Source organism: Pygocentrus nattereri, chromosome 10 (genome assembly GCF_015220715.1).
Source record: "Pygocentrus nattereri isolate fPygNat1 chromosome 10, fPygNat1.pri, whole genome shotgun sequence".
In the NCBI taxonomy this organism is placed as follows: domain Eukaryota; kingdom Metazoa; phylum Chordata; class Actinopteri; order Characiformes; family Serrasalmidae; genus Pygocentrus; species Pygocentrus nattereri.
Window position 1 is genome coordinate 17,097,966 of NC_051220.1, and position 24,355 is coordinate 17,122,320.

Sequence of the window (24,355 nt, forward strand, 5' to 3'; positions counted from 1 at the left end):
TGTGTTTTTGATATGTGCCACCGCAGACTGTCCGGACTTACCCAAGTTCCGCCTTTTATGTTCCGTCAACATTACGTTATAAATTACATTTTTAGAAAATTGATTTTTTTAAATTCTATGAATCGATTCAGAATCATTCATGACTGCATTACGATGAATCTAAGAATCGAGTTTTTCCCTCACCCCTAGTGTCTAGGAATGATTGTTTGACCAGTGCCAAGCTGATCTACCTGTAGTCATCCTTAAGGGCCCTTCAGGTGTTCAGAGTTGTGGTAGCAAACTGCCAAGCTAAGTAGTTCTTTATCTATTTATGTTTAGCTGTTCCATTGATATCCCAGCTGGCTATATTTAATACCTGCTTATGGCGCTATTTACCTAGCTAGATATTTGTGTTTAGCTAATTTTCCACTGAGAGCACTGGCAAAGGTGGTTGTGTATGTACTGTATAAAATAATCTTGGAGACAAGTTGTATAGCTAACTTCTTAAAAATGATGGTTCTTCAAGGGTTCTTGGCTATATGATTCTAAATAATTCTGTATAGAACCATTTCATGCTTAAATGGTGATATGGTTCCTCAGATTGATGGAGAATGTGTTGTAAATGGTCCTATATGGCATCAAAAATGGTTCTTCTATTGTTTTAAGCTTGACATTGACAATTTTATTGTGGGCAAAATTTAAAATTTAATTTGATGTTTAATAAGTTTCTTTTTTCCCCATTGAATAGTGGTATTTACCAGCTAACAGATACACTGGTTGCTGTGTTCGTTTTATTACTTCAACTGTTCCTCATAAAAAGTATTATAAGCATAGTACCAGTATTGTTGTGCAATATTTCAGTTTATCTGCGCTAAAGTCATTTGCACAGCATTTTAAACACTGTAACTGATCAGTTCTTGAAACTTTGCTGTGAGCTCAGTGGATTATTTCGGATCTTAAGACAAAATATACCCAACAGATCCTGAGAGCGTTTATGTGAGCCTTTGTACATTAATCCCCCTCAAGTTAAAAAAAGACCACTATAAAAAGGAGATTTAGCCTCCTTCACTTCAAAGATCACCAAACTGTGCTGTAGCTTGATCATTATCAATTATACCAAAGAGCTGTGTAAATAGCCCAAAGGAGTTTAAAAGGCCTCTAGTATTTTGCAAGGGGTCATCTTTTTGTTTGGATGCTAATAAGCATGTACTTTGAATATCGTGGCATGCGCGTATAGGCACTTGAGTGTGTGGGGAGAGGGCAAATATGCAGTGTTTTATCTTAAACGTTGATAATAAGAAGAATTTAAAGTGATAAATGAGGGTCAAATACAACTTATACTTTAAAATATGTTGTTTACGTACCTGTGACCTGTGAATATTGCTGGGTATTATAAGCTAACGTGGGGAAGATGTTGGAGTGCTAATGCATCATGTACACTCATCATGCAATCATTTTCTGATTATAGTATCATAGTATGAAATAGTTGTTGATTTTGACAGTTATCAGATTATTCAGGTGATCATGTAAACACCATATTCTGGTTTCTCATGCTGGATTAATGCCATTAGTGGATTTCAGAAAATCCATTAAATAGAAAGTTATAAAGACTGGATTTTAGCCTAATAATTGGGTTGTGCAGCTCATGTATATGTAGGGCTTTGTGGTATGGCCAAAATCATATACATTTTAAGCATTATGCTTACTGGTGCAATGTACATGGGAAATGTGTCTTTCAAGGACAGCAACCGCTAAGCAGTTAAAATGCGGTCGAAAAACAACTAAGTGTTACTTTGAAGAGTAAAAATATGTTTTTTTTTCAAGGAAGTTATGGAATACCTCCATATTTTGGCTTTCTTATAAAAGGGGTTTCCTAAACATTATGTAGACATGCCAGAGGCAGTTTGGAAGCAAGTGCTGTGGACTAATGAAGTAAAGATTAAACTCTTTAGCCACTGTCACCAAAAGAATGTTTGGAGAAAAAGGAGCAGCTTTTGATGAAAGGAACACCTTGCAAACTGTTAAGCATGAGGGTGGATCTATTATGTTTTGGGCTTAGGTGGCAGCAAGTGGCACAGGAAACATTGCATGGGAAAATGTAAGAATGAGACTCCATTAAATATTATCTCATTTTGAAAACAAATGCAACACAGTCGGTCAGTTGAAAAGAGGCTGGCATCTACGACAGATCAATGATCCAAATACCTGAAAATTCACAATGACCTACTTCAAGAAACAAAGGCTGAAGTGGTTTGATAATGTTTTAATGTTTAATACATTAATGTACGCCAATTCATAACATTGTGTGTGTGTTAAATTTTCTCTGCTAGTGTTCATCCGCTGTGCTCTGCATTGTCTTCTGACAGGATGATGAGGTGGTGCTGCAGTGTGTGGCCTGCATCCAGAAAGAGAATCGCAAGTTCTGCCTTTCTGCTGAAGGACTCGGCAATCGGCTGTGCTACCTGGAGCCCACCTCAGAGGCCAAGGTAAGTACAGTACCACTTTGAGTCATGCATTAAGTAATGCTGTGATATTTTGGTACAGGTAAAGCAGCCGCATTCAAATACAGCACCCATGCACTTACCTGCCTCATATTACTGACATCAAAATCAAAATAATAATTGTAACTGGCTGATAGATAATTGCTTATGTGTTACTAATTAATATTTACTGACTGGTCAGTAGTGCTCAGCTCCAGGTACAAGTGTGGCAGAAACCTAGATGTTAGTATGCCAGCATCATGAAGTTTAATTTCTTGACACTGGCCATTTCTATGCAATAAAGTTGAATGTAAATGCTAGAACCCATGGTCAGATTACAGAAGTGAAAATAAGTGAACACATCCTCTACAGGGAAAAAACATGCATATGGCACTCATTTCTATTTTTTCCTGAATTTAAAATTTGGAAAAAAATGGAAAACCCACAAACAATAAAATGTGCCATTTTTATGAACATTCTAAACTGAACACAAATAATTATTGTGCATTAAAATGTAGTTTGTACTTCAAGAACATGACATTTGGACAAAAACTCTTGCATGTGACTGTATAGTATCCTCTCTCTATCTCTTAACTCTCCTTTTTTTGGACATATTCTTCTTACCAGTTTTGCTAAGAACAGTAATGCTCCCACGTTGTAAATTTATTGGAGCCCTTAATACTGTGTGACTTTCCACCTAAGACCACATTAAGCTATTAATTCAAGTGAAAAATATCTTAAGATGGAATTACAGCGTTTTGCTTGTTTTTCCCCAGCCTGGCAAAGCATTTATGTGCAGTAAATAAATTAATAAATCAACAGAACGGTTGGGCAATCCATTTTGCAGCCTTGCAGATGGTTGCACTTGCTGAAATAGACAGTTTATCATTCACCGGGGCTCGAGCACACTCATCTGTTGCCTTGGCTTTGTTAACCTGGCATTATTGTATTCCCACAGCAACCGTCGCTGAATGTAATATTTGTACAGTGATTGTTGTTTGCATTGTTTGCATTGAAATTTTGAAAATTATGAAACACTAACAGCTTTATAAATCAGAACTACAGGCACATTTTTGTGCACTATAAGGCTACATAAGGACACAGTGTCACTTTTTTATTCTGTTTCTCTTAATGATGTATGTTTTTATTTCCATTATAGGCCTACAAAAACAAATATGTATAAATAAGTCCTTGAAAGTTACAACCCCAATTCCAATGAAGTTGGAACGTTGTGTAAAACATAAATAAAAACAGAATACGATGATTTGCAAATCCTTTTCAATCTATATTCAATTGAATACACTACAAAGACAAGATATTTAATGTTCAAACGGATAAACTTTATTGTTTTTTGCAAACATTCACTCATTTTGAATTTGATGCCTGCAACACGTTCCAAGAAGTTGGGACAGGGGCATGTGAACCACTGTGGAGTGACGAACTGTGTTTACTGACAGTGGTTTTCTGAAGTGTTCCTGAGCCCATGTGGTAATATCCATTACAGAATGATGTGGGTTTTTAATGCAGTGTCACCTGAGGGATCGAAGGTCACGGACATTCAGTGTTGGTTTTCTGCCTTGCCGCTTACTTGAAGAGATTTCTCCATATTCTCTAAATCTTGTGATGATATTATGGACTGTAGATGATGAAATCCCTAAATTCCTTGCAATTGCACGTTGAGAAATATTCTTAAACTGTTTAAACTGCGAGGTTCACCACTTTGTGAACAACTGCGTGAGCAAATTTGCTCATGCAGTTGTTCACAAAGTGGTGAACCTCGCCCCTTCCTTGCTTGTGAACGACTGAGCCTTTCAGGGATGCTCCCTTTATACCCAATCATGACACTCACCTGTGTCCAATTAACCTGCTTACCTGTGGAATGTTCCAAACAGGTGTTTTTTTGAGCATTCCTCAACTTTCCCAGTCTTTTGTTGTTCCTGTCCCAACTTCTTTGGAATGTGTTGCAGGCATCAAATTCAAAATGAGTGATGTTTAAATTTATGTTTTATACAACGTCCCAACTTCATTGGAATTGGGGTTGTACTTAAGATATTGCAGGTTTGTTGTGACAGTAGACCTTTATGTTTCATACATTTTACCACACATTTTTACAAATACTGAGAGTCAGAGTAGTCAGGTTTTAAGCAGTTTTTATAGGACAGTAGTTTAGGATAAACTAACTTTCTGAGCTGTACACATAAATGTTTTGTAACTGGCTGTTTAGCCGAATGGTCAAGTCACGTTCCCACCGATTTAGTTATATCCCTTTAAAGCTGTGCATGTGAAGTAATTTGACCCGTTCTGTCATTGCAGCCCTTGATGAGTTGTCATGGTAATGACAGAGATCTTATCTTAAGGGCCTACACTAACTTAAAAAGGCCTGTTGTTGCATCCTGTGTTAAACAAAAATGTTTTGAATACAATGCACGTTGTCCTACATACATTTTACCCCTGAATCTCACTGTGTCCTCTGAGTTACAAGGTCTTTAAGCGATTGGAATATGACTATTCTTGTATACATACTACAAATGAGTGCACACGCACACCTGCATATTTAATTGGTGTTGCATTAAGGTAAGGCTAGCATTACACTACAGTGCTATTATACAACAGCAGCTACTACTACTACACTCTCAGAAAAAAAAGGTACGAAACTGTCACTGTGGTGGTACCCTCAGGGGTACATCCCCGTATCTTTAGTCTGGGAACGTAATTGTACCGGAATACTTTGAATTTATAGTTTCTAAGTTTTACTGACTCCTCACACCCTTTCTCGTCTCCGGGTTTTTTATTTTAATGTTATGATTTGAAACATTTGGTTATGAAAAGGTAAAAATATCTACTTTTCCACTAGGAAAAACTCATGTAAGTTACCCTATATATGTCTCTCTGTAGCCAGGTTGCCAAAGTAGCCAAAGTAGCCAGTCAGATCAGCGCAAATGTCTTAGCTTACTCTGCCTTCCACAGTTATTAATCTGGAACCTACCCCTCTCTTCCTATGTCATAGTTCAAGACATGGATCATATTTCACTCCTCACTCCAAATTCTTAGAATCTGGTGCTGAATTTACAACCATGCGTGACAGTACATAACACAGTGGACAGTTCTGTGAGCTTGTCATGACTGCTTTGGCCTAGTTACAGCTCCAATTGGCCTGTGGGTATTTAGGAGCAAGGTTTAGCAAATGGTCATGTACATCATGCCATGTTAGCATCTTTCCTTCAACAAAAATATTTTCTTGTCTGTCCGCTACTTTTTGTGTTACCACATGCATGCTCATATTCTTTTTTTGTGAAACACTTCAGAATATACACTATATTGCCAAAATATTTGCTCGTCTGCCTTCACATACAAATGAACTTGAGTGACATCCCATTCTTAATCCATAGGGTTTAATATGATGTCGGCCCACCATTTGCAGCTATAACAGTTTCAAGTAAGAATTTCATTGTACAATGTAACTGCCTGTTTCTGCTGTGCATATGACAAAGCTCTTGAATCTTGAATCTGAATCTTCAACTCTTCTGGGAAGGCTTTCCACAAGCTTTAGGAGTGTGTTTATGGGAATTTTTGATCATCTTTCCAGAAGCACATTCATGAGGTCAGACACTGATGTTGGATGAGAAGACCTGGCTCGCAGTCTCCGCTTTAATTCATCCCAAAGGTGTTCTATCGGGTTCAGGTCAGGACTGTGCCATCCAGTCAAGTTCTTCCACACCAAACTCACTCATCCGTGTCTTTATGGACCTTGCTTTGTGCACTGCTGCACGGTCATGTTGGAACAGGAAGTGGCCATCCCCAAACTGTTCCCACAAAGTTGGGAGCATGAAATTGTCCAAAACCTCTTGGTCTGCTGAAGCATTAAGAGTTCCTTTCACCCAAACTAAGGGGCTGAGCCCAGCTCCTGAAAAACAACCCCACACCATAATCCCCCCCCACCAAACTTTACACTTGGTAAAATGCAGTCAAACAAGTACTGTTCTCCTGGCAACCACCAATTCCAGACTCATCCATAGGATTGCCAGACAGAGAAGTGTGATTGGTCATTCCAGAGAACATGACTCTACTGCTCTAGAGTTCAGTGGTGGCACTTTACACCACTGCATTCAATGCTTTGCATTGTGCTTAGTGATGTAAGGCTTGGATGCAGCTGCCCAGCCATGGAAACTCATTCCATGAAGCTCTCTAAGCACTGTTCTTGAGCTAATTTGAAGGCCACATGACATTTGGAGGTCTGTAGTGATTGACTCTGCAAGAGGTATAAAGTTGATGAGCCACACCATGAAGGTATGGGAAAGAGTTGTTCAAACAAGGCTAAGGCGAGAGGTTCAGATCAGTAAGCAGCAGTTTGGTTTCATGCCCAGAAAGAGTACCACAGATGCAATTTTTGCGTTGAGAGTGTTGGTAGAGAAGTACAGAGAAGGTCAGAAGGAGCTACATTGTGTCTTTGTGGATCTAGAGAAGGCATATGATAGGGTGCCAAGACAGGAACTGTGGTACTCTATGAGGAAGTCAGGTGTAGCTGAAAAGTATGTTAGGGTGGTGCAGGACATGTATCAGGATAGTGAGACAGTGGTGAGGTGTGCAGTTGGAGTGACAAATGGTTTCAAGGTGAAGGTAGGGTTACATCAGGGATCAGCTTTGAGCCCCTTCTTGTTTGCAATGGTGGACAGGTTGACAGATGAGGTCAGGCAGGAGGCTCCATGGACCATGATGTTTGCAGATGACATTGTAATGTGTGGTGAGAGTAGAGAGCAGGTGGAAGAGAATCTGGAGAGCTGGAGGTTTGCACTGGAGAGGAGAGGAATGAACGTCAGTAGAGACAAGACGGAATACATGTGTGTGAATGAGAGGGAGGCAGGTGGAAAGGTGAAGATGCAAGGAGTAGAGGTCGTAAAGGTGGATGACTTCAAATATCTTGGGTCAACCATCCAGAGCAATGGACAGTGCAAAAAAGAGGTGAGGAAGAGTGTGCAGGCAGCATGGAGTGGGTGGAGATGGGTGTCAGGGCTGATGTGTGACAGAAGGATAGCAGCAAGAGTGAAAGGGAAGATTTACAAGACAGTAGTGCGTCCTGCTATGATGTATGGTTTGGAGACTGTGGCTCTGTCTAAAAGACAGGAGGCTGAGCTGGAGGTGGCGGAGATGAAGATGCTGAGATTTTCGTTGGGAGTAACAAGGCTGGACAAGATTAGAAATGAGCAGATCAGAGGGACAGTGAAGGTGGAGGAGTTTTGAGATAAAGCCAGAGAGGCCAGGTTGAGATTGTTTGGACATGTTTTGAGGAGGAATAGTGGATATATTGGGCAAAGAATGTTGGAGATGCAGCTGCCGGGTAGAAGGAGAAGAGGTAGACCTCAGAGAAGGTTTATGGATGTAGTGAAGGTGGACATGGAGATGGTTGGTGTGAAAGTAGAGGAGGCAGTCGATAGGGCAAGATGGAGGCAGATGATCCGCTGTGGCGACCCCTAAAGGGAGCAGCCGAAAGAAGAATAAGTGATTGACTCTGCAGAAAGTTTGCAAGCTCTGCGCGCTATATTCCTCAGCATCTGCTGACCCCGCCCCACTCTGTCATTTTGCGTGGTCTACGATTTCATGGCTGAGTTTGAGTCATTCCCAATCACTTACACTTTGTTATAATACCACTGACAGTGGACTGTAGAATATTCAGTAGCAAGGAAATTTCACGACTGCACTGGTGGCATCTTATCACGGTACCATGCTGGAATTCACTGAGGTCCTGAGAGCAACCCATTCTTTCACAAATGTTTGTAGAAGCAGTCTGGTTTTATATACCTATGGCCATGGAAGTGATTGGAACACCTGAATTAAATGATTTGGATGGGTAAGTGAATACTTTTGGCAAGTATTTGAGCTGTGCTATGATGGACACATCTCATGTTCTCTCTCTCTGTATTAACCTGTGTATGTGTAGCTGAAGCATCATCGTGAATTAGTCATGACAGATGTTTGTACATTTTGTGTTGAATCTAGTTTGGAAGAGAGAGGAGATTGGAGATACGAAAACTCCAGATAGAGGCTACACTGAGAGCCAACTGTGACATTAATTGTGATAAGTCAGCCTGTGAATGAATCAGAATCGGTTGGATTCAAATGACCATAAAAGCATATGGTGTCTTCTAATTACTCACTTATTAAATACAGACCTCTTAGTCCCTGTCTAACAAGCAAGAGACTAGCTGAAAATCGGCCTTAGTTGTTCGTAGAACTCGACTGATATATGGGCTGATCTTGATGAACTTTTAATGGTATTGGCAAAAATGTCACTGTTAGTGCAGCGATAATTACGAACCTTTCTCTTTGGTGCGTCAGCAGGATTGAGGCTCGTGACAGTCTCGACAATTGAGTGAAACCTTAGAGAGTCACTGGCAATCAAATATAAAGCATGCACCCTATAAAGTATGGATTTACTCAGTATGTTAAGATCTCTGATCTCTACATAGAAGATATGTGACTGGTTGGGGCAAAAAAATGCCCAGATGTGCTCTTACACCCATTTGCACCCATTTACAACCCTTTGATTTGACCCTAGATTGAAGCAGTTTCCCTTTTTTGGGGGCTCATGAACAATTTGATGAATTCTGCTCCAATTTGCTGCTTTACAGTGACGGCTCACACAGAAACAACATGTCGAAAATTGACACTGGCAGGAAAATAAAATTAACCTCTGATTAAATAAGCTAGGCTGTCATACTATTTAGTGAGCTATCCTAGTGACTTGGAGCTTGCTAGTAGCTAACGTTACCCATACTAGCTACTTTCTTTTAATCTCAGCAACAACACAGTAAATTAAGGTTATTAGCTCACTGTGAAACTTACAGTTTAAGATGATCTAGCTTCAGCTGTCAAACAGTAGACACAATTACGCAGCATATCTAGCTGCTTTCAGGTTACTGATGGGGTTGTGATGCTAATAAAGTAGGAATGGCCCCTCTATTCAGTCAGTGTCAAACACAGAGCGAAGCCTGATAGATATCTGATAGATAATCCAAGGTTAGAAAAACTGTCTGGAATGAAATGTGCAGAGCAAACTAACAAGCGTATTCCTTCTTAAATAGTTTATTTGTTGCAATGTTGTGCTCTTAGTTATTCATCACTTAGTTTTTCAAAAAAGATGGCTCTGCAAGGTTTCTTCAATAAAGACAAATGGTTTTGTATAAAACCATGAACACAAAGATCCAGTTGCATGCTTAAAGGGCTCCTTGCATGGTGAAATCGTTCTGTTACATGTTTGGCATCATAACAATAGAAGTTCTCTAAGGGTTCTTTTGTAAAGGCAATAGTTCTATATAGAACTATGAACCCTCAATGATGACATTTTTTAAAAGGGTTCTCTATAGCACCATAATACCTTTTCCAGTACTATATAGAACCATTTTTGTAGTGTCACAGATTTGCTGGTGCATTTTGTCCATTTCAGTTTCACGAACCTTACAAATCTCCGAAAAGTGAAAAACGTGTATTGTGAAAATTACCTTCAAGTACTGTAGTTTTAAATTTGTTAAAATCACTCACTTCTAGTTTAAACTACATCTAACCATTTGAGGATTACAGTAGTTCAGTGACAGGATTCTTGAGTACCTGTTCTCTTTTTAATAACAAGGCATTTTTAATGAAGGCAGGCTTGTGAAGTTTGGTTTGATTTTTTTTTGACGTAGTTGTGTGAAACACTTTCAAAAGCTCATTCAGCTTTTGTTCACTCAAGACACTGGAGTTCCAGTACATTGACATCTGTCTCTGAAAATTAGGTCATCCTGCTGTTTCTCTACTACAACCTCTGTGTTTTGCCCGCAGTGCTTCCGTCAACTCAATATCAAGCTCAGTACAATTTCAAAATGGGTCATTATCATGCATGACAGCACTGATTCGGGTTTTCATGTCATGTGGATTGTATCGATTTATAAAAATCAGTGTGATTTGCAGTTGTGTGTTAGCAGTTAAGTGCATTAGTGTGTAGTGAATTTAAGAGCTGTTTCAGTATAACTAATATCTACTGCAGATTGCAGTGGACATCCAGAATAATTAATAAATTATGTATTTTCCTTCACATGTTGGAGGGTCTGATTTAAATTTTAGTGCAAAGTGTGACAAATGAGAATACTTAAACAAGTCAGTATTCATATTTCAAAAAAGGACAAATTCTATACTGTGCTATTCTAACCAGTTCCATTTAAAATGAGTGGGGGATCAGTATGGTATGAAATATTTGAATAACCCTGGCAACAAACACGTTTTTTGGCTTTCTAAGTTAAAATAGTCAATACATTCTTTGCAGACACTTAAGTATAGCATTTTGTTTGCAAATTTTAGTGCACAAGTTCTGTTTATCTGTTAAAACTAAAACAAAATAATTTAAAATGAGCAGTAACTTTTGCACAGGCCACATTTTCTATGTTTACAACATTTGGATATGATGGTATAACATTTTATAAGACTTTCACAGTACAAAAATGTATGATATTTAGTTTTCCTAAATGTTGTTAATTTGGAACAGACACAATGCACCGGCAAAATAGTAGCACTGTATTAGTTAGACCAAACACATTGGGTGCATTTGGGTGAATTCCTTGCATCCTGACAACAGTAGAAGTAACTCATTTTAAGTAGCTGTAATGAACACAAAAGACTGAACTAATTGTCAATAATTTTACAAACAATTCCAAAAAAGTTGACAGTAGGTAAAACACAAATTTAAATTAAAAGCAGAAAGCAGTGATTTAAAAACCTACTTTAACCTGTATTTGAACAATAACAGTATAAAGACAAGATATATGTTTTACTTTATGACCTTCATTGTTTTTATAGATATATTTCATTCTGAAATTGATGCCACCAGAGCAATTTGAAACTAGAACCATTGTGAAATGTTCAAAAAACAGGTGATGCAGTGCTTGGGTATAAAAAGAGCATCCAGGAATGCTGTGGTAACGTGCAGATTGTGACTTGGTACTGAAATAACCAGGAGCGTTCCTGAAAAAGACTGTCTAGAAGGCAGCATATATATTTCTGTAAAAAATCTGAAAGTTTGAATCATCAGAGTCAATATTTGTTTCCATTGTGCATCAGTCCATTTCAGATGAGCTTGAGTCCAGAGAAGTCAGCAGTGTTTCTGGAGGTTGTTGACATACAGCTTCTGTTGTGAGTAGTACAATCTTTAACTTGCATTTGTGAAAGCAGTGTCAGACTGTGTTTATTTACAGCAGTTTGGCAAAACATTCCTGAGCCCATGTGAAAATATCCATGACAGAAGCATGCCATTTTTTAGTGCCATCTGAGGAGTCGAAGGTCTTTCAGTTGTGTTTTTTGGTCTTACACTATACATGCAGAGATTTCACTAAACCTGAATCTTTTGATGATATGCGCTGTAAAGGGTGAAATACTGAACATTTATGCCAGGGGTATTTCATTAAAATTGAAAAAGGTCCAATTAAAGAAAATTTCCTCAAGCAAAGGAGCATCCTATGCAGTCCTTGCAGAGGAGTATTATTCTTAAACTTACTAATACTTTGATTTTTGTCTAAGCGAAAAACAGAGAAGTTGATAAGATAAAACATGAATTGTCTTGTTTTTTGTGTGCATTTCACAAACTGTCTAAACTTGGAATTGAGTTTGTAGATAGAGGACTCAACACATTGGAAGCATTGATATTTTGACTTTGATATGGTAAACAAAAAAAAAAACTAGAAAACATTTTGCAGATCTGACTTGTATTTGCATTGTTGAACTTGAATGAGCTGAATAATTCCACAGCAATTACCCTTGTGTTGTACTATTTTCTTAGAGCACCAGAATTTTTCTTGTTAAAATCACAAAAAAATATTTGTTAAAAATGTTACTGGAACTTGCTACAGAGTTTTCATGCATGTGTCTTAGACAGACTAATTTTGAGCCGCTGGTGTACATGTACACAATGTTTTATGATACCTGCAGTTATTAAATGGGACGTTATGCAATGAAACGTTTATTGTAACAATGTATTGTCATATTACATCACCGTTACACCCACTCCTAATAAAAGGCTTAAAAGTTCTGAAACAGAACTTGAATTGTGACATGATCCAGTTTGGCCAAGCTTTTTTTTTTGGTAGTTTACGACTGAGGAAGGAGGGCAGTTTACTTAAATATGCGCTCCATTTATCTTATTGCAGGTTCATGGCTCACTCCTTACCTCAAACTGTCAGCTTGCTGTGCTGGCCTCTTTGGCTTGCATCCCACATCTAACATCAGCCCTTCTCTGCCCACTTACTGGACCCATTTTCACTTGCTTAGTACCGTGCTTACTTTGCTTTTTCCATTATGTTTGGGAAGTCGGTGTCTGAGCTCAGATTCATCTCAGTTTTTAGACTGACTAGAATAGGAACAACCATAATAATATCTTTTTGTGAGTGCAGACAGTGTCTTAAATGATGAGATTGTGGTTGGAAGAGTCAAAGAGGTATGGATACATTTGACCTGTTTTGTATTTTAACCATGCTGTTCAGATTTACCAATTCAGTCTGTATTGCTGGTAAACAGTTGACGATTGTAAGCTTAGCATGTCCTATGGATCTACATAAAATCATCAGTTTTCCTCAAATTAGAGGTGCTGCTCTAATATAAAACCAGACACTATTTTTGACGCTTTATTGACAGGAATACTAATAAATATTGCTGCTGTTGGAACAAAAGCTTATATCTCCAAAATGATAACTTCCCTGGAGAAGGAAAAGACAATGTACTTTCAATGTAAGTCAGTGTTACAAGTTGGAATGGAAGGGCCGACTATACAGATTCTAGATTTGAACTACATAATAACCATATACAGTATGCGCTGTGCCTAGATACAGAAAGAAGTATAGAAACATTAGATTTGACACAGGGGTAAGACAGCAGTGGTTAACCAGGCCTGCATAAACCATGAAACAGGTAGCTTTGTTGGTGAGTGAAGAGAACAGATAATGTCACATCACATCACATCTATAGGATGACATTATGCAGCGTGACTAAATATGCCAGGCACTTGTTTTTTCAGGTATTTACCACAGTAGTATAGTGTGTTGTGAAATTTTTTATCGACAGAATGTTGTGATACACATTTTAGATCAAACCTGGTTCAGGTTTATATATATATATATATATATATATATATATATATATATATATATAATATAACATAACATATATATATTCCACAGTAATAGAAACACTAAATTATTCACAGCTATTATCTTTTCTGTCTATTACATATACGATACAGATGCATTTTGTAGGCTTGCAATTACTGACTAACTTGCTGTACAATTCATCAGCCTCCTACTAACCTATCCAATAACGGAAAAGGACCACCATAGGACATATTTAAGTAGGCGTAAAAGGAATTATGAACAATAAGATTATTTTTTGGCCTATTTATTTGAAAGTTCATTAATTCCAGGTCCTGATGGATTTCACAGTAGGCACCTGCTACTACTATAGATGAGATTCCTAATTAAAATATCCTTCAAGTCAGCTCTTGGGAGCAATGTCCAAAACATCTCTTGATTGTTTGATGAAGTTTTTGTTGATGTGGCATATTTTATCTTAACATATAAAAGTAAATCAATATGCATTCTTGGACCAGCATTAATAGGCACAGGCACTGTGACATATTGTATGTTTTACGCACACACACGTACGCATGCACGCACAGGGAGGTGCACGTGATCATAGTCATTATCCATCGACCATATAAACGCATGTTGCGTGTTTACAATTATACAGTAGCTCTGTTGCTACACAGTGTGTTCATCAATAGAAAATAATCACCATAGACGTAAAATGAATTGTAAACAATTAAGTACTTTTATTTTAGCCTAGTACTTTGCATGTTCATTAATCCATGTGAAAAACACTTGCATATGTGCACTGTTATTTAGAAATCTGAAAGCGTCTCTTCCTACCATTGGCATGCTACGCTGCACTACCGTAAATGGTGCAAGCAGTTATTTGAGCAAGCAAATTATTTTCAAGTATTTTATCAGAGCTACTTTTCTTAGGCAGTGATGAATGAGACTTAATGGCTTTGGAGTCAGTTCAACAATGTGATGGATTTCTGAGGACTGTAGATGCTTAAATGTGTGTGTGTTTGTTTCGATTTCTCTTGTTTTGCATTTCTGGAATTGTTTTTTGGAATATAGTCCATCACAGTTCTGTGTGTGTGGAGGTGTAGGAGTGTATCAGGTGTGTAGGTGCCTATACTTATAGTGCAACCTGGAAATGGGCATGCTAATATGCAGCTTTGTTTGCCTGCAAGGCTACCCATGCTTGTAATTACTGAATGTACATTACACTGCATTGACTTTGTAGGACTCTTTTTTAAAATAGGTTTGCTGAGTATTTTTTGAGTTTGAAGTAAAAGCAAGTGGGTGATACGGCCAATAAACTATCACGATATAATTGAAGTTTGTGATGGGTCAGTATATACAGTTGTGTATTTAGTGAAAAAAGTAAACAACCTCTGCAGTAAACTGTTAATGTGCACTTACAACCCCTTTCCAAAAAAGTTGCTATACTGTACAATAAAGTTTACAATAAAGTTTTTCAGTTTCAGAATTTGATTTGTTGTCTTTGTAATCTTTTCAGTTAAATTTAAAGGTTTAAATGCACAAATCATTTTATTCTGTTTTTAGATTTTTTTTATAGCTTTCATATTTTATAGTTTATATTTTTTGCACAGCATCACAACATTTTTGGAAGTGGTGTTGACTTTACATTTAATTAACTTAAAAAAATAGGAAATGGTGCTTGTGATACAGTTCTGTGAACTGATAAAAAATGGAAATCTTTGACCAGACACAGTCACCAAAGATATATTTGGAGAAGAAAGGAGCAGCATTTGAAGAAAAGAACACCTTGCAAGTTGTTAAGTATGGTGGTGTATCTGTTATACCTTGTTTGGCAGCCAGTAATACAGAAAATATTGCATGGGTAGTGTAATGATGCAAGGTACCCCCTTAGCACATTACCACTATACATGACTGTAGACATACTTACCTGTTTTAACATGCACCACTCATACTCACCTTCAGGTCCTAAAAGAGCATTGATTGTGACTCCTGGGCTTTTACTTACCTGGGCGAGTCCACCCTCTGTAGTAGAGCAGGGGAGTGAGAACCGGTAAATACAAAGAGAAAAGTGAATTATGTGAACATTGTAAATAACAGTGATTGATTACTGTTTCTATGGCCTTGTATTTTGATGGCCACATACAATGTTGTACCATATTCATTTCAGCATGTAAATATGAAATATATGGTTTATTTTCCTACCTGTGGGGGGGAATGGAATAGCTTGGAGGAGGCCTGTAACCTGTATTTATACGGCTCCGTAACCACAGTTAGGGCTTCATCTTCCCCTTTGGTAGCAGTGCTGTACTACACCTGTTTGTAAGGATTATTTGAGTGACTAGACTTCTGTTGATTGAGGTCGTTTTTTTTCTTTTTGTTTTAAACGTGCGCCTGTAAATATACCGTTGTGGTAAATAAAAGGTGACGGGTTAAAAAAAGAACTTCTCTACTCCTGCCCCGTTCTTTTTCAGTGCCTAGCTGCTTGCCCTACACTACCCATAAGGTGTACCATTTTTATTCTTCTGGGGGTAATTGTGGCCACGCTTTATCGCAGGTAGATAGAAGATTGGAATTAATAATACATCAACACATTCTGATAGCAAATGTGACACAGTCAAGAAACTGAAAAGAAGGTAGCTTCTAGAGCAGGACAACAACCCAAAACATACCTCAGAATCCTCCATGAACTGCTTCCAGAAACACCAGCTGATGTTTTTGTAATGGCCCTCACAATCTCCTAACTTAAACAACATTGAACATTTGTGATTAGATCTTAAACATGTTGTACAAACAAGGTGACCCAAGAATATCACAGAAGTAGAAGCATTCTGCTATTTTTTATTTTATTTTTTTGATTAATCAAATAAAAAAGGTTACTGCATTAACGTTTGCAGAAAATGTTATTTTGTTGGGGGAACAGAAGAGCAAATGGGCGAAAGACTAACCTCAAAAGACTGGCCATTGCTCCCATATTTCTCTTTAATGTACACTCCCGCAATAATGAATTGGATGAAACTTCAATTGCAGCTGACTACACAGCAGAAGATGAGGAACTACTGAAACATCCCTGACTCGATGGTTCAGCCAAACCGACCAACCTTAGCGCTTTTTGTCACTGTATGTAGATTGTGTTATCTGTACATTGGGATTTGGTGCAGCTGTGTGTGTGTATGTGTGTGTGTGTGTGTTCAGAATAAAGAAGTTAATGATAGTAACCAAGAAAGTTCAAGATTATCACCCAGGTGATAAATAATGACATAGGAGATGTGAGGGGGTAACCGTTACAGTAATGGACAAAAGTCAGAGACAAGCCTTTATTTATTTCACTTCCAGTCAAAATGGCTACTAAGTACATTTTTCAATGTCAGGAAAAAGTGCAAAACATACATGAAACAGAAAATGACGCAACAACTAAATATAGCAATGCATTTATCAGAATTTGCTGTGTACACCCTTTGCCTTTATTACACTTTACGTTTTTCCAGAACGCTCGAAGTCAAAGAAATCTGCAGGGATATTTTTCCACCCATCCAAAGTTCAGTCTTAGAAGCTGGTTGCATTTTCTGCTTCTCACAATCCACATAATCTCAAACACATTCAATGCTGTTGAGGTCTGAAGCTTGGATTGTTTCAGGTGGAGCTTGCATAGGAATCGAACTTAAAAGTTCATGCTCGGTGCACCCCAGCTACTGTGATCCAAAAAGTATGCAGATACTTTTCATGGAGACCATGAAGTTTTAGAAGAACATGCAGTTCACTTCAGGCTGTTAATTTCCAAATTTGACTGTGCTCTCTTCTTCCTGTAGTCTGATCTCTCTCTCTCTCTCTCTCTCTCTCTCTCTCTCTCTCTCTCTCTCTCTCTCTCTCTTTCTCTTTCTTCTCTCTCTGGTTCTTTCTATCTGTCTCCCTCTCAGTATGTTCCTCCAGACCTCTGCATCTGTAACTTTGTGCTGGAACAGTCGCTTTCAGTCCGGGCGCTGCAGGAGATGCTGGCCAAAACTGGGCAAAATAACGATGTGAGTACAGCACTTATACTGGGTCTACTGTAACACACTTGCCTCAGTGTATGTCTATATTGAATGTTTGAATTCAACTCTTTTTTATTCTTATTTTTATTTTAAATAGACTAGAGATTTAACTTAAATTTTTATTATTTATAATGCTTATAATGTTTATACTGTTTCCCATTTCTATTACTGAGTGCCTTACTTCTATTACTCTGCTGCAGTAATACTGTGAATTTCCCCGCTGCGGGACTAATAAAGGATTATCTTATCTTATCTTATCTTATCTTATCTTATCTTATCTTATCTTATCTTATTTTATGTATGTTTGAGTTCAATTATATATGGCTCTATAAAATGATGTACTTGCTAATTGTTTTGTTACAAAAACAGTTCCACACTACGGCGCAAATCTATAAAACTGGGTCAGTTAAATTTTTTTTGGCTGCTGCTTTGTTTACTGGTTTATTGTTATTTATTTAGTGGAGAGTTTTTCTTTTTTTAAACTCAGTGGGCACGCTGGGTATTACAGTAAGACTCTTAAATCAGAAATAAGATTTGTTCACACTGATGCTTTTATTCTGCCCTGTATTCTCGGCTGCGCTAAAGTGTGTAGCTGATGCTAAGCTTAAACAGTGGGGAAAGAAGTAGATTTTTTTGCTGAATTATGGTGCAGGTGGCAAGCACTGGTGCACTTCTGTGACATAGCTCAATATATTCACAGCAAGAGTTCATATAACATGACATTGTCAGAGATTCTAGATTTTGATGCACCTGTGGCCACCTGCAGCAGATAAACATGAACAGCAACAATGAACAGGTTAGAATTCTGTGATGGGGATTGAAGTCACAAGCTGCTGAGCATAGGATGTTTTGTTTTAATAGAATTCAACAGATTTTATTTTGACAGCATTAACGGGTGTATAACTATGAGTATACCATGTACAGCACCAGGCAAAAGTTTGGATACACTTGTTGAAATCTTTTTTCCTTGTAATCATTTTTAAAAGCATGTGCTTAAATGCTTTAAATTTGTTCATAAGACAAATATAAATGTTGAAGGTGATGTTTTAGAATTTATTTTCAAAACAAAACTTTCAAGTGTTAAATATGGCATTGAAATGCCCCTCTCCCAGAGAGTTTCACCCCGTCATTCAGAGCATAAACCTTTGAGTGTAATTACACACAGCTGGGGTCTCCATGACCTGCTTTTGGAGATGCTGTTCCACACAAGTTGTACCACAAAACACGTAGCATAGGAACAAATTTGATATTCTTTGCTTCTTACAGAACAGGCAAGCAGTGACACAGGGCAGGCTACTTTCCATTTTGCTGAAGTGAAAGCAGCACAAGGAGCTTCATTGCTTCATTCAGAAGCTGATGTGGAAGTGCTTCCACATTTAATGTGGTTTGTAGCCCAGTTTGATGTTCGTAGCCCGCTGTGAGCTGCTTTTGGGGATTCTAATCCTTTTGCCTTTTGTGAAAAGGCTCCAGTTGTTGAGACACAGCTGGTTGTCACCATGTCAGCGTCAGAGACTACAGTGTTTGGTTAGGGAAGTTATGTCACTGCCTGAGTTCTCAGAAAATGAACAGGGGGTGAATTCAGTAATGTTGCTTTTTCGCATTTGGTGTGCGAGATATCATCAGTTATACATGTGGTCAAATTTGTCTGGTGTCATCCAAATAAATCGCACAGATAAACTGCCCATGGTATGTAAAGGCCTTAAAAGAGAACCCTATTGATTTTTCAAAAATTCTTTGTAATTTATTTCTTAGGATGTAAACAAAGTCTTTCAAGGTGGTTTGATGTGAAATGCTCTGTTATAAAGCATCTTGTTCATAGTGGTGATGGTATAACCAGACACCAAACTCCCTCATAGAAAGTTATTACATAAAAATGGTCATGGATGCCTGATGCCTGATGCACATTGTTTTATGATAGTTTTGAGTTGAACCTTTGGCCTGAAATGTATATTTTAAAGCACCTTCATGGCGGAGGGGTACAAATGGGGTGTCGTGAGGCAAAGTAGTCCCCAAAGAAAAGAAAAGAAAAAAAAACATATCTTTTTCAGGTTTACCACCTTTTCACTATAATCAACATTACATATAAACATACTTGGACAGTAAATAAATATGTCTGATCTTGGACATATTTACTTGGACAGTAAATAAATGGCTATGTTTGAGTTGTTGACATTGTGACCCCTGGTTCCCATCACCACCACTGTAAAGTAATCTGAGTCAGCACATCTTTCTACATTGAGCTTCTTCACATTAAACATGAATGAATTTGTTGACATTTTGAAAATTTCATTTTACAGAAATGTTGAAAAATTTAAGATTTAAGATTCCGAATTTTTTTGAAGTGAAATTATAATTACCATTATTCCCACCAGAATTTTGGGAATATTTAAGTTACATTAAGGCAAAGGGGAGCTTCTTTGAGGAATGTGAAATATGAGATACATCTAATTACATGAGAAAAAATATTTCATTTGTATTAATTATTGATTATATATCCATATCTTAACATGGTAGTTTATTATTGTAAAATGTTGAAACATGTAAACATAAGGAAAAAAACACTTCTATGACTAGATTTGTCCAAAGCTTTTTTTCCCCCAAAAAAGTTTGACTGGTACTGTGTATAGCCATCTATTCAGCGATGTCTGGCAGAAAATTTCATTTTGTTCTGTTCAAAGAGGCAGCACAGGGCCATGTTTAAAATGAATAGGCACTCTAGGTTTCTTGAGAAAAGAAATCCAGGTACCTGCAAGACTGCAATAAAAACAAGCAGCTACATGTGACACAAAACTGTTATAAAGATCAGACATTAAACCTTTAGTACAGTATTTTGCCTCCATCTTCCATCTCATGGTTCTTACTTTCGAGTGCTTTGAAGGTTTTGAAGGTTTCTCACTTGTGAATATTACGTTTTTCTGGATGTGTGAAGGTTTAGCTTGAGACTTTCACAGAGACTTTAGCAAAATGTTCAGTTTCTCCATCGTTTGCTTTGATAGCAAATACTCTTTTCTCTAAACCTTATCAGACTGGCCATCCTGCAGGTGGGAGGAAAGTCCAATGTTTGCCTGTGTAGATTATATAATTCTGCTTCAATCTACTACATAATTATTTGCCATGTTTTTGAGGTTTGGAAGACAAAATACTAAGGCATCACATTATGGGATGTGTTTTTTTCTGATCTTTCCTTTCGCTAGTATACCACAGCTCAGTTTATGTCATATTCCTACAGCAAAGTAGCTTTATTTTAAGCTTATATTGTTAATCTGAGTCAATTCTCACTTGAATTCATCCACTGTCTTGTTCTGGTGCAGATTACAAGAAACAGGTCAGCGAATCTCACTCATGATCCATTGGCGAACGCCATGTCTCTGTTTACAGACAAAGAAGTAACATTCTTTCTCCTCTTATGTAATAAAACACTCCTTTCTTTCACACACCAAGGTTTAGTTTTTAATTTTTTATTTAGTCAGTTTTTCATTTTGGTTTTTAGTGCAGTTTAGTTTCTCTTTGTTTTAAGAGTACATTAATAATTTTCATTTTGTTTTGTTTTTGTTTTTTTTTTCTAAAAAGTAGCAGTTTTAGTTTTGTTTTGATTTTGTTTCAGTTTTAGTTTTTTGGTGTAATTATGAATGCAATAATAGTAGGTATTTGATAAGACCAGAATAAAATGAACACAACAGTGGGGAACAAAGAAGGAAACCACTTTTGTAAACATTCATTAAAACACTGCAAAAAACTATACCTAAAGGTTTTTACACATTAATGTTATTTAATTTTAGTTAGTTTTGCAGAGGACATTATAGATTTAATTTAGTTTCATGTTTTTGAAAACAGCTTTTTTACAGTTAACAAGCACATGTAGTATTTCCACTGCTGCTTTTCATTTTAGTAATAGTTTTAGTTGACTGTAATGATCCTGTCACATGCACACTAGCTAAATAGCCATCTACCTCATAGTTGCTGTTCATTCTTTCATTTGTGGCTTAGAGTAGATTGTGTGTTAATAAATGTTTCATGGTTGTCTGTCTTGATGTCATTCAAATACTGGTTGCTGCCAATATCTATATAAAAGAAACTGAAATATTGATATTACTTTCTGTAATTAGAAATGAGAGATTGTGGTATTTATGATTTCATGATATAATATCCCATCCATCCATCCATCCATTATCTTCCGCTTGTCCGGGGTTCGGGTCGCGGGGGCAGCATCCTAAGCAATGAAGCCCAGACCTCCCTTTCCCCAGCCACTTCCACCAGCTCTCCAAGGGGGATTCCGAGGCGCTCCCAGGCCAGCTGGGCGATATAGTCGCGCCAGCGTGTCCTGGGTCTTCCCCGGGGTCTCCTCCCAGGTGGACTCGCCTGTGACACCTCCCGAGGGAGGCGTCCAGGAGGCATCCTAACCAGATGCCCGAACCACCTCAGCTGGCTCCTCTCGACGTGAAGAAGCAGCGGCTCTACTCCGAGTCCTTCCCGGATGACTGAACTTCTCACCCTATCTCTAAGGGAGAGTCCAGACACCCTGCGGAGGAAACTCATTTCGGCCGCTTGTATTCGCGATCTTATTCTTTCGGTCATTACCCAAAGCTCATGACCATAGGTGAGGGTGGGAACGTAGATCGACCGGTAAATCGAGAGCCTTGCCTTATGGCTCAGCTCTTTCTTTACCACAACAGACCGGTAAAGAGCCCGCATCACTGCTGACCCAGCACCAATCCGCCTGTCAATCTCCCGCTCCCTTGTACCATCACTCGTGAACAAGACCCCGAGATACTTGAACTCCTCCACTTGAGGCAAGAGCCTATCCCCGACCCAGAGAGGGCTCTCCACCCTTTTCCGCCTGAGAACCATGGTCTCTGATTTAGAGGTACTGATTCTCATCCCAGCCGCTTCACACTCGGCTGCAAACCGATCCAGCGAAAGCTGAAGTTCGCGGCCTGATGTCCCCAATAGGACCACATCATCTGCAAACAGCAGTGATGTGACCCTGAGGTCACCAAACCGGACACCCTCCATCCCTTGACTGCGCCTAGAAATTCTATCCATAAAAATTATGAATAGAATCGGTGACAAAGGGCAGCCCTGACGGAGTCCAACTCTCACTGGGAATGAGTCTGACTTACTGCCGGCTATGCGAACCAAACTCCAGCTTTGTTTGTACAGGGCCTGAATGGCTCGTAGCAAAGAGCCATGTACCCCGTACTCCCGAAGCACCTCCCACAGAATACCCCGGGGAACACAGTCGAATGCCTTCTCCAGATCCACAAAGCACATGTGGACTGGTTGGGCAAACTCCCATGAACCCTCCAGAATCCTGGAGAGGGTGAAGAGTTGGTCCAGTGTTCCACGACCAGGGCGGAACCCGCACTGTTCCTCCTGGATCCGAGGTTCGACTATAAGCCGGACTCTCTTCTCCAGTACCCCTGCATAGACCTTGCCAGGGAGGCTGAGGAGTGTGATTCCCCTGTAGTTGGAACACACCCTCCGGTCCCCTTTTTTAAAAAGAGGCACCACCACCCCAGTCTGCCAAGCCAGTGGCACCGCCCCCGATGTCCACGCAATGTTGAAAAGACGTGTCAGACAAGACAGCCCCACAACATCCAGAGCCTTGAGGAACTCAGGGCGGATCTCATCCACCCCTGGAGCCTTGCCACCAAGGAGCTTCTTAACTACCTTAGCGACTTCGGCCTCAGTAATGGACAAGCCTATTCCCATGTCCCCAGACTCAGCCTCCTCACTGGAGAACGTGTCGGTGGGATTGAGAAGGTCCTCAAAGTATTCCTTCCACCGCCCAATGACGTCTTCAGTCGAAGTCAGCAGCACACCATCTCCACTATATACAGTGCTAGTGGCACACTGCTTTCCCCTTCTGAGTCGCCTGACGGTTTGCCAGAATCTTTTCGGAGCCGACTTAAAGTCAGTTTCCAAGGCCTCACCAAACTCCTCCCATACACGGGTTTTTGCCTTGGCAACAACTGAAGCCGCAGATCGCTTGGCCTGTCGATACCTGCCAGCTGCCTCTGGTGTCCCACAGGCCAACCATGCCCGGTAGGACTCCTTCTTCAGCTTGACGGCATCTCTCACCTGGGGTGTCCACCACCGGGTTCGAGGATTACCGCCCCGACAGGCACCAACTACCTTACGGCCACAGCTACAGTCAGCCGCTTCAGCAATGGAGGAACGGAACATGGCCCATTCTGAGTCAATGTCCCCCACCTCCCCCGATATCTGGTCAAAGTTCTGACGGAGGTGTGAGTTGAAGATCAATCTGACAGGTTCTTCTGCTAGACGTTCCCAGCAAACCCTCACTATGCGTTTGGGCTTGCCTGGTCTGACCGGCATCTTCCCCCACCACCTGATCCAACTCACCACCAGGTGGTGATCAGTTGACAGCTCAGCTCCTCTCTTTACCCGAGTGTCCAAAACACATGGCCGCAAGTCCGATGACACGACTACAAAGTCAATCATTGAACTGCGGCCTAGGGTGTCCTGGTGCCATGTGCACTTATGGACATCCTTGTGTTCAAACATGGTGTTCGTGATGGACAAACTGTGGTTTGCACAGAAGTCCAAAAACTGAACACCACTCGGGTTCAGATCAGAGAGGCCATTCCTCCCAATCACACCCCTCCAGGTCTCACTGTCATTGCCCACGTGAGCGTTGATGTCCCCCAGTAGGACAATAGAGTCTCCAGGAGGAGCACTTTCAAGCACCCTTCCCAAGGACTCTAAGAAGGCTGGGTATTCTGAACTGCTGTTCGGTGCA

The 24,355-nt window shown here is 39.3% G+C and overlaps 1 protein-coding gene across 4 annotated transcripts in view; it reads left to right on the top strand.

Moving 5' to 3' along the window:
* Positions 1-24,355, top strand: part of LOC108430665 (ryanodine receptor 3-like) — a 329,117-nt gene that overhangs the window by 58,277 nt on the left and 246,485 nt on the right. For all 4 annotated transcript variants that reach the window (XM_037541686.1, XM_037541687.1, XM_037541688.1 and 1 more), the window contains exons 2-3: positions 2,346-2,465; positions 17,479-17,580. In XM_037541686.1, coding sequence (XP_037397583.1) covers positions 2,346-2,465; positions 17,479-17,580 — 222 coding nt within the window. The remainder of the gene's footprint in view (positions 1-2,345; positions 2,466-17,478; positions 17,581-24,355) is intronic.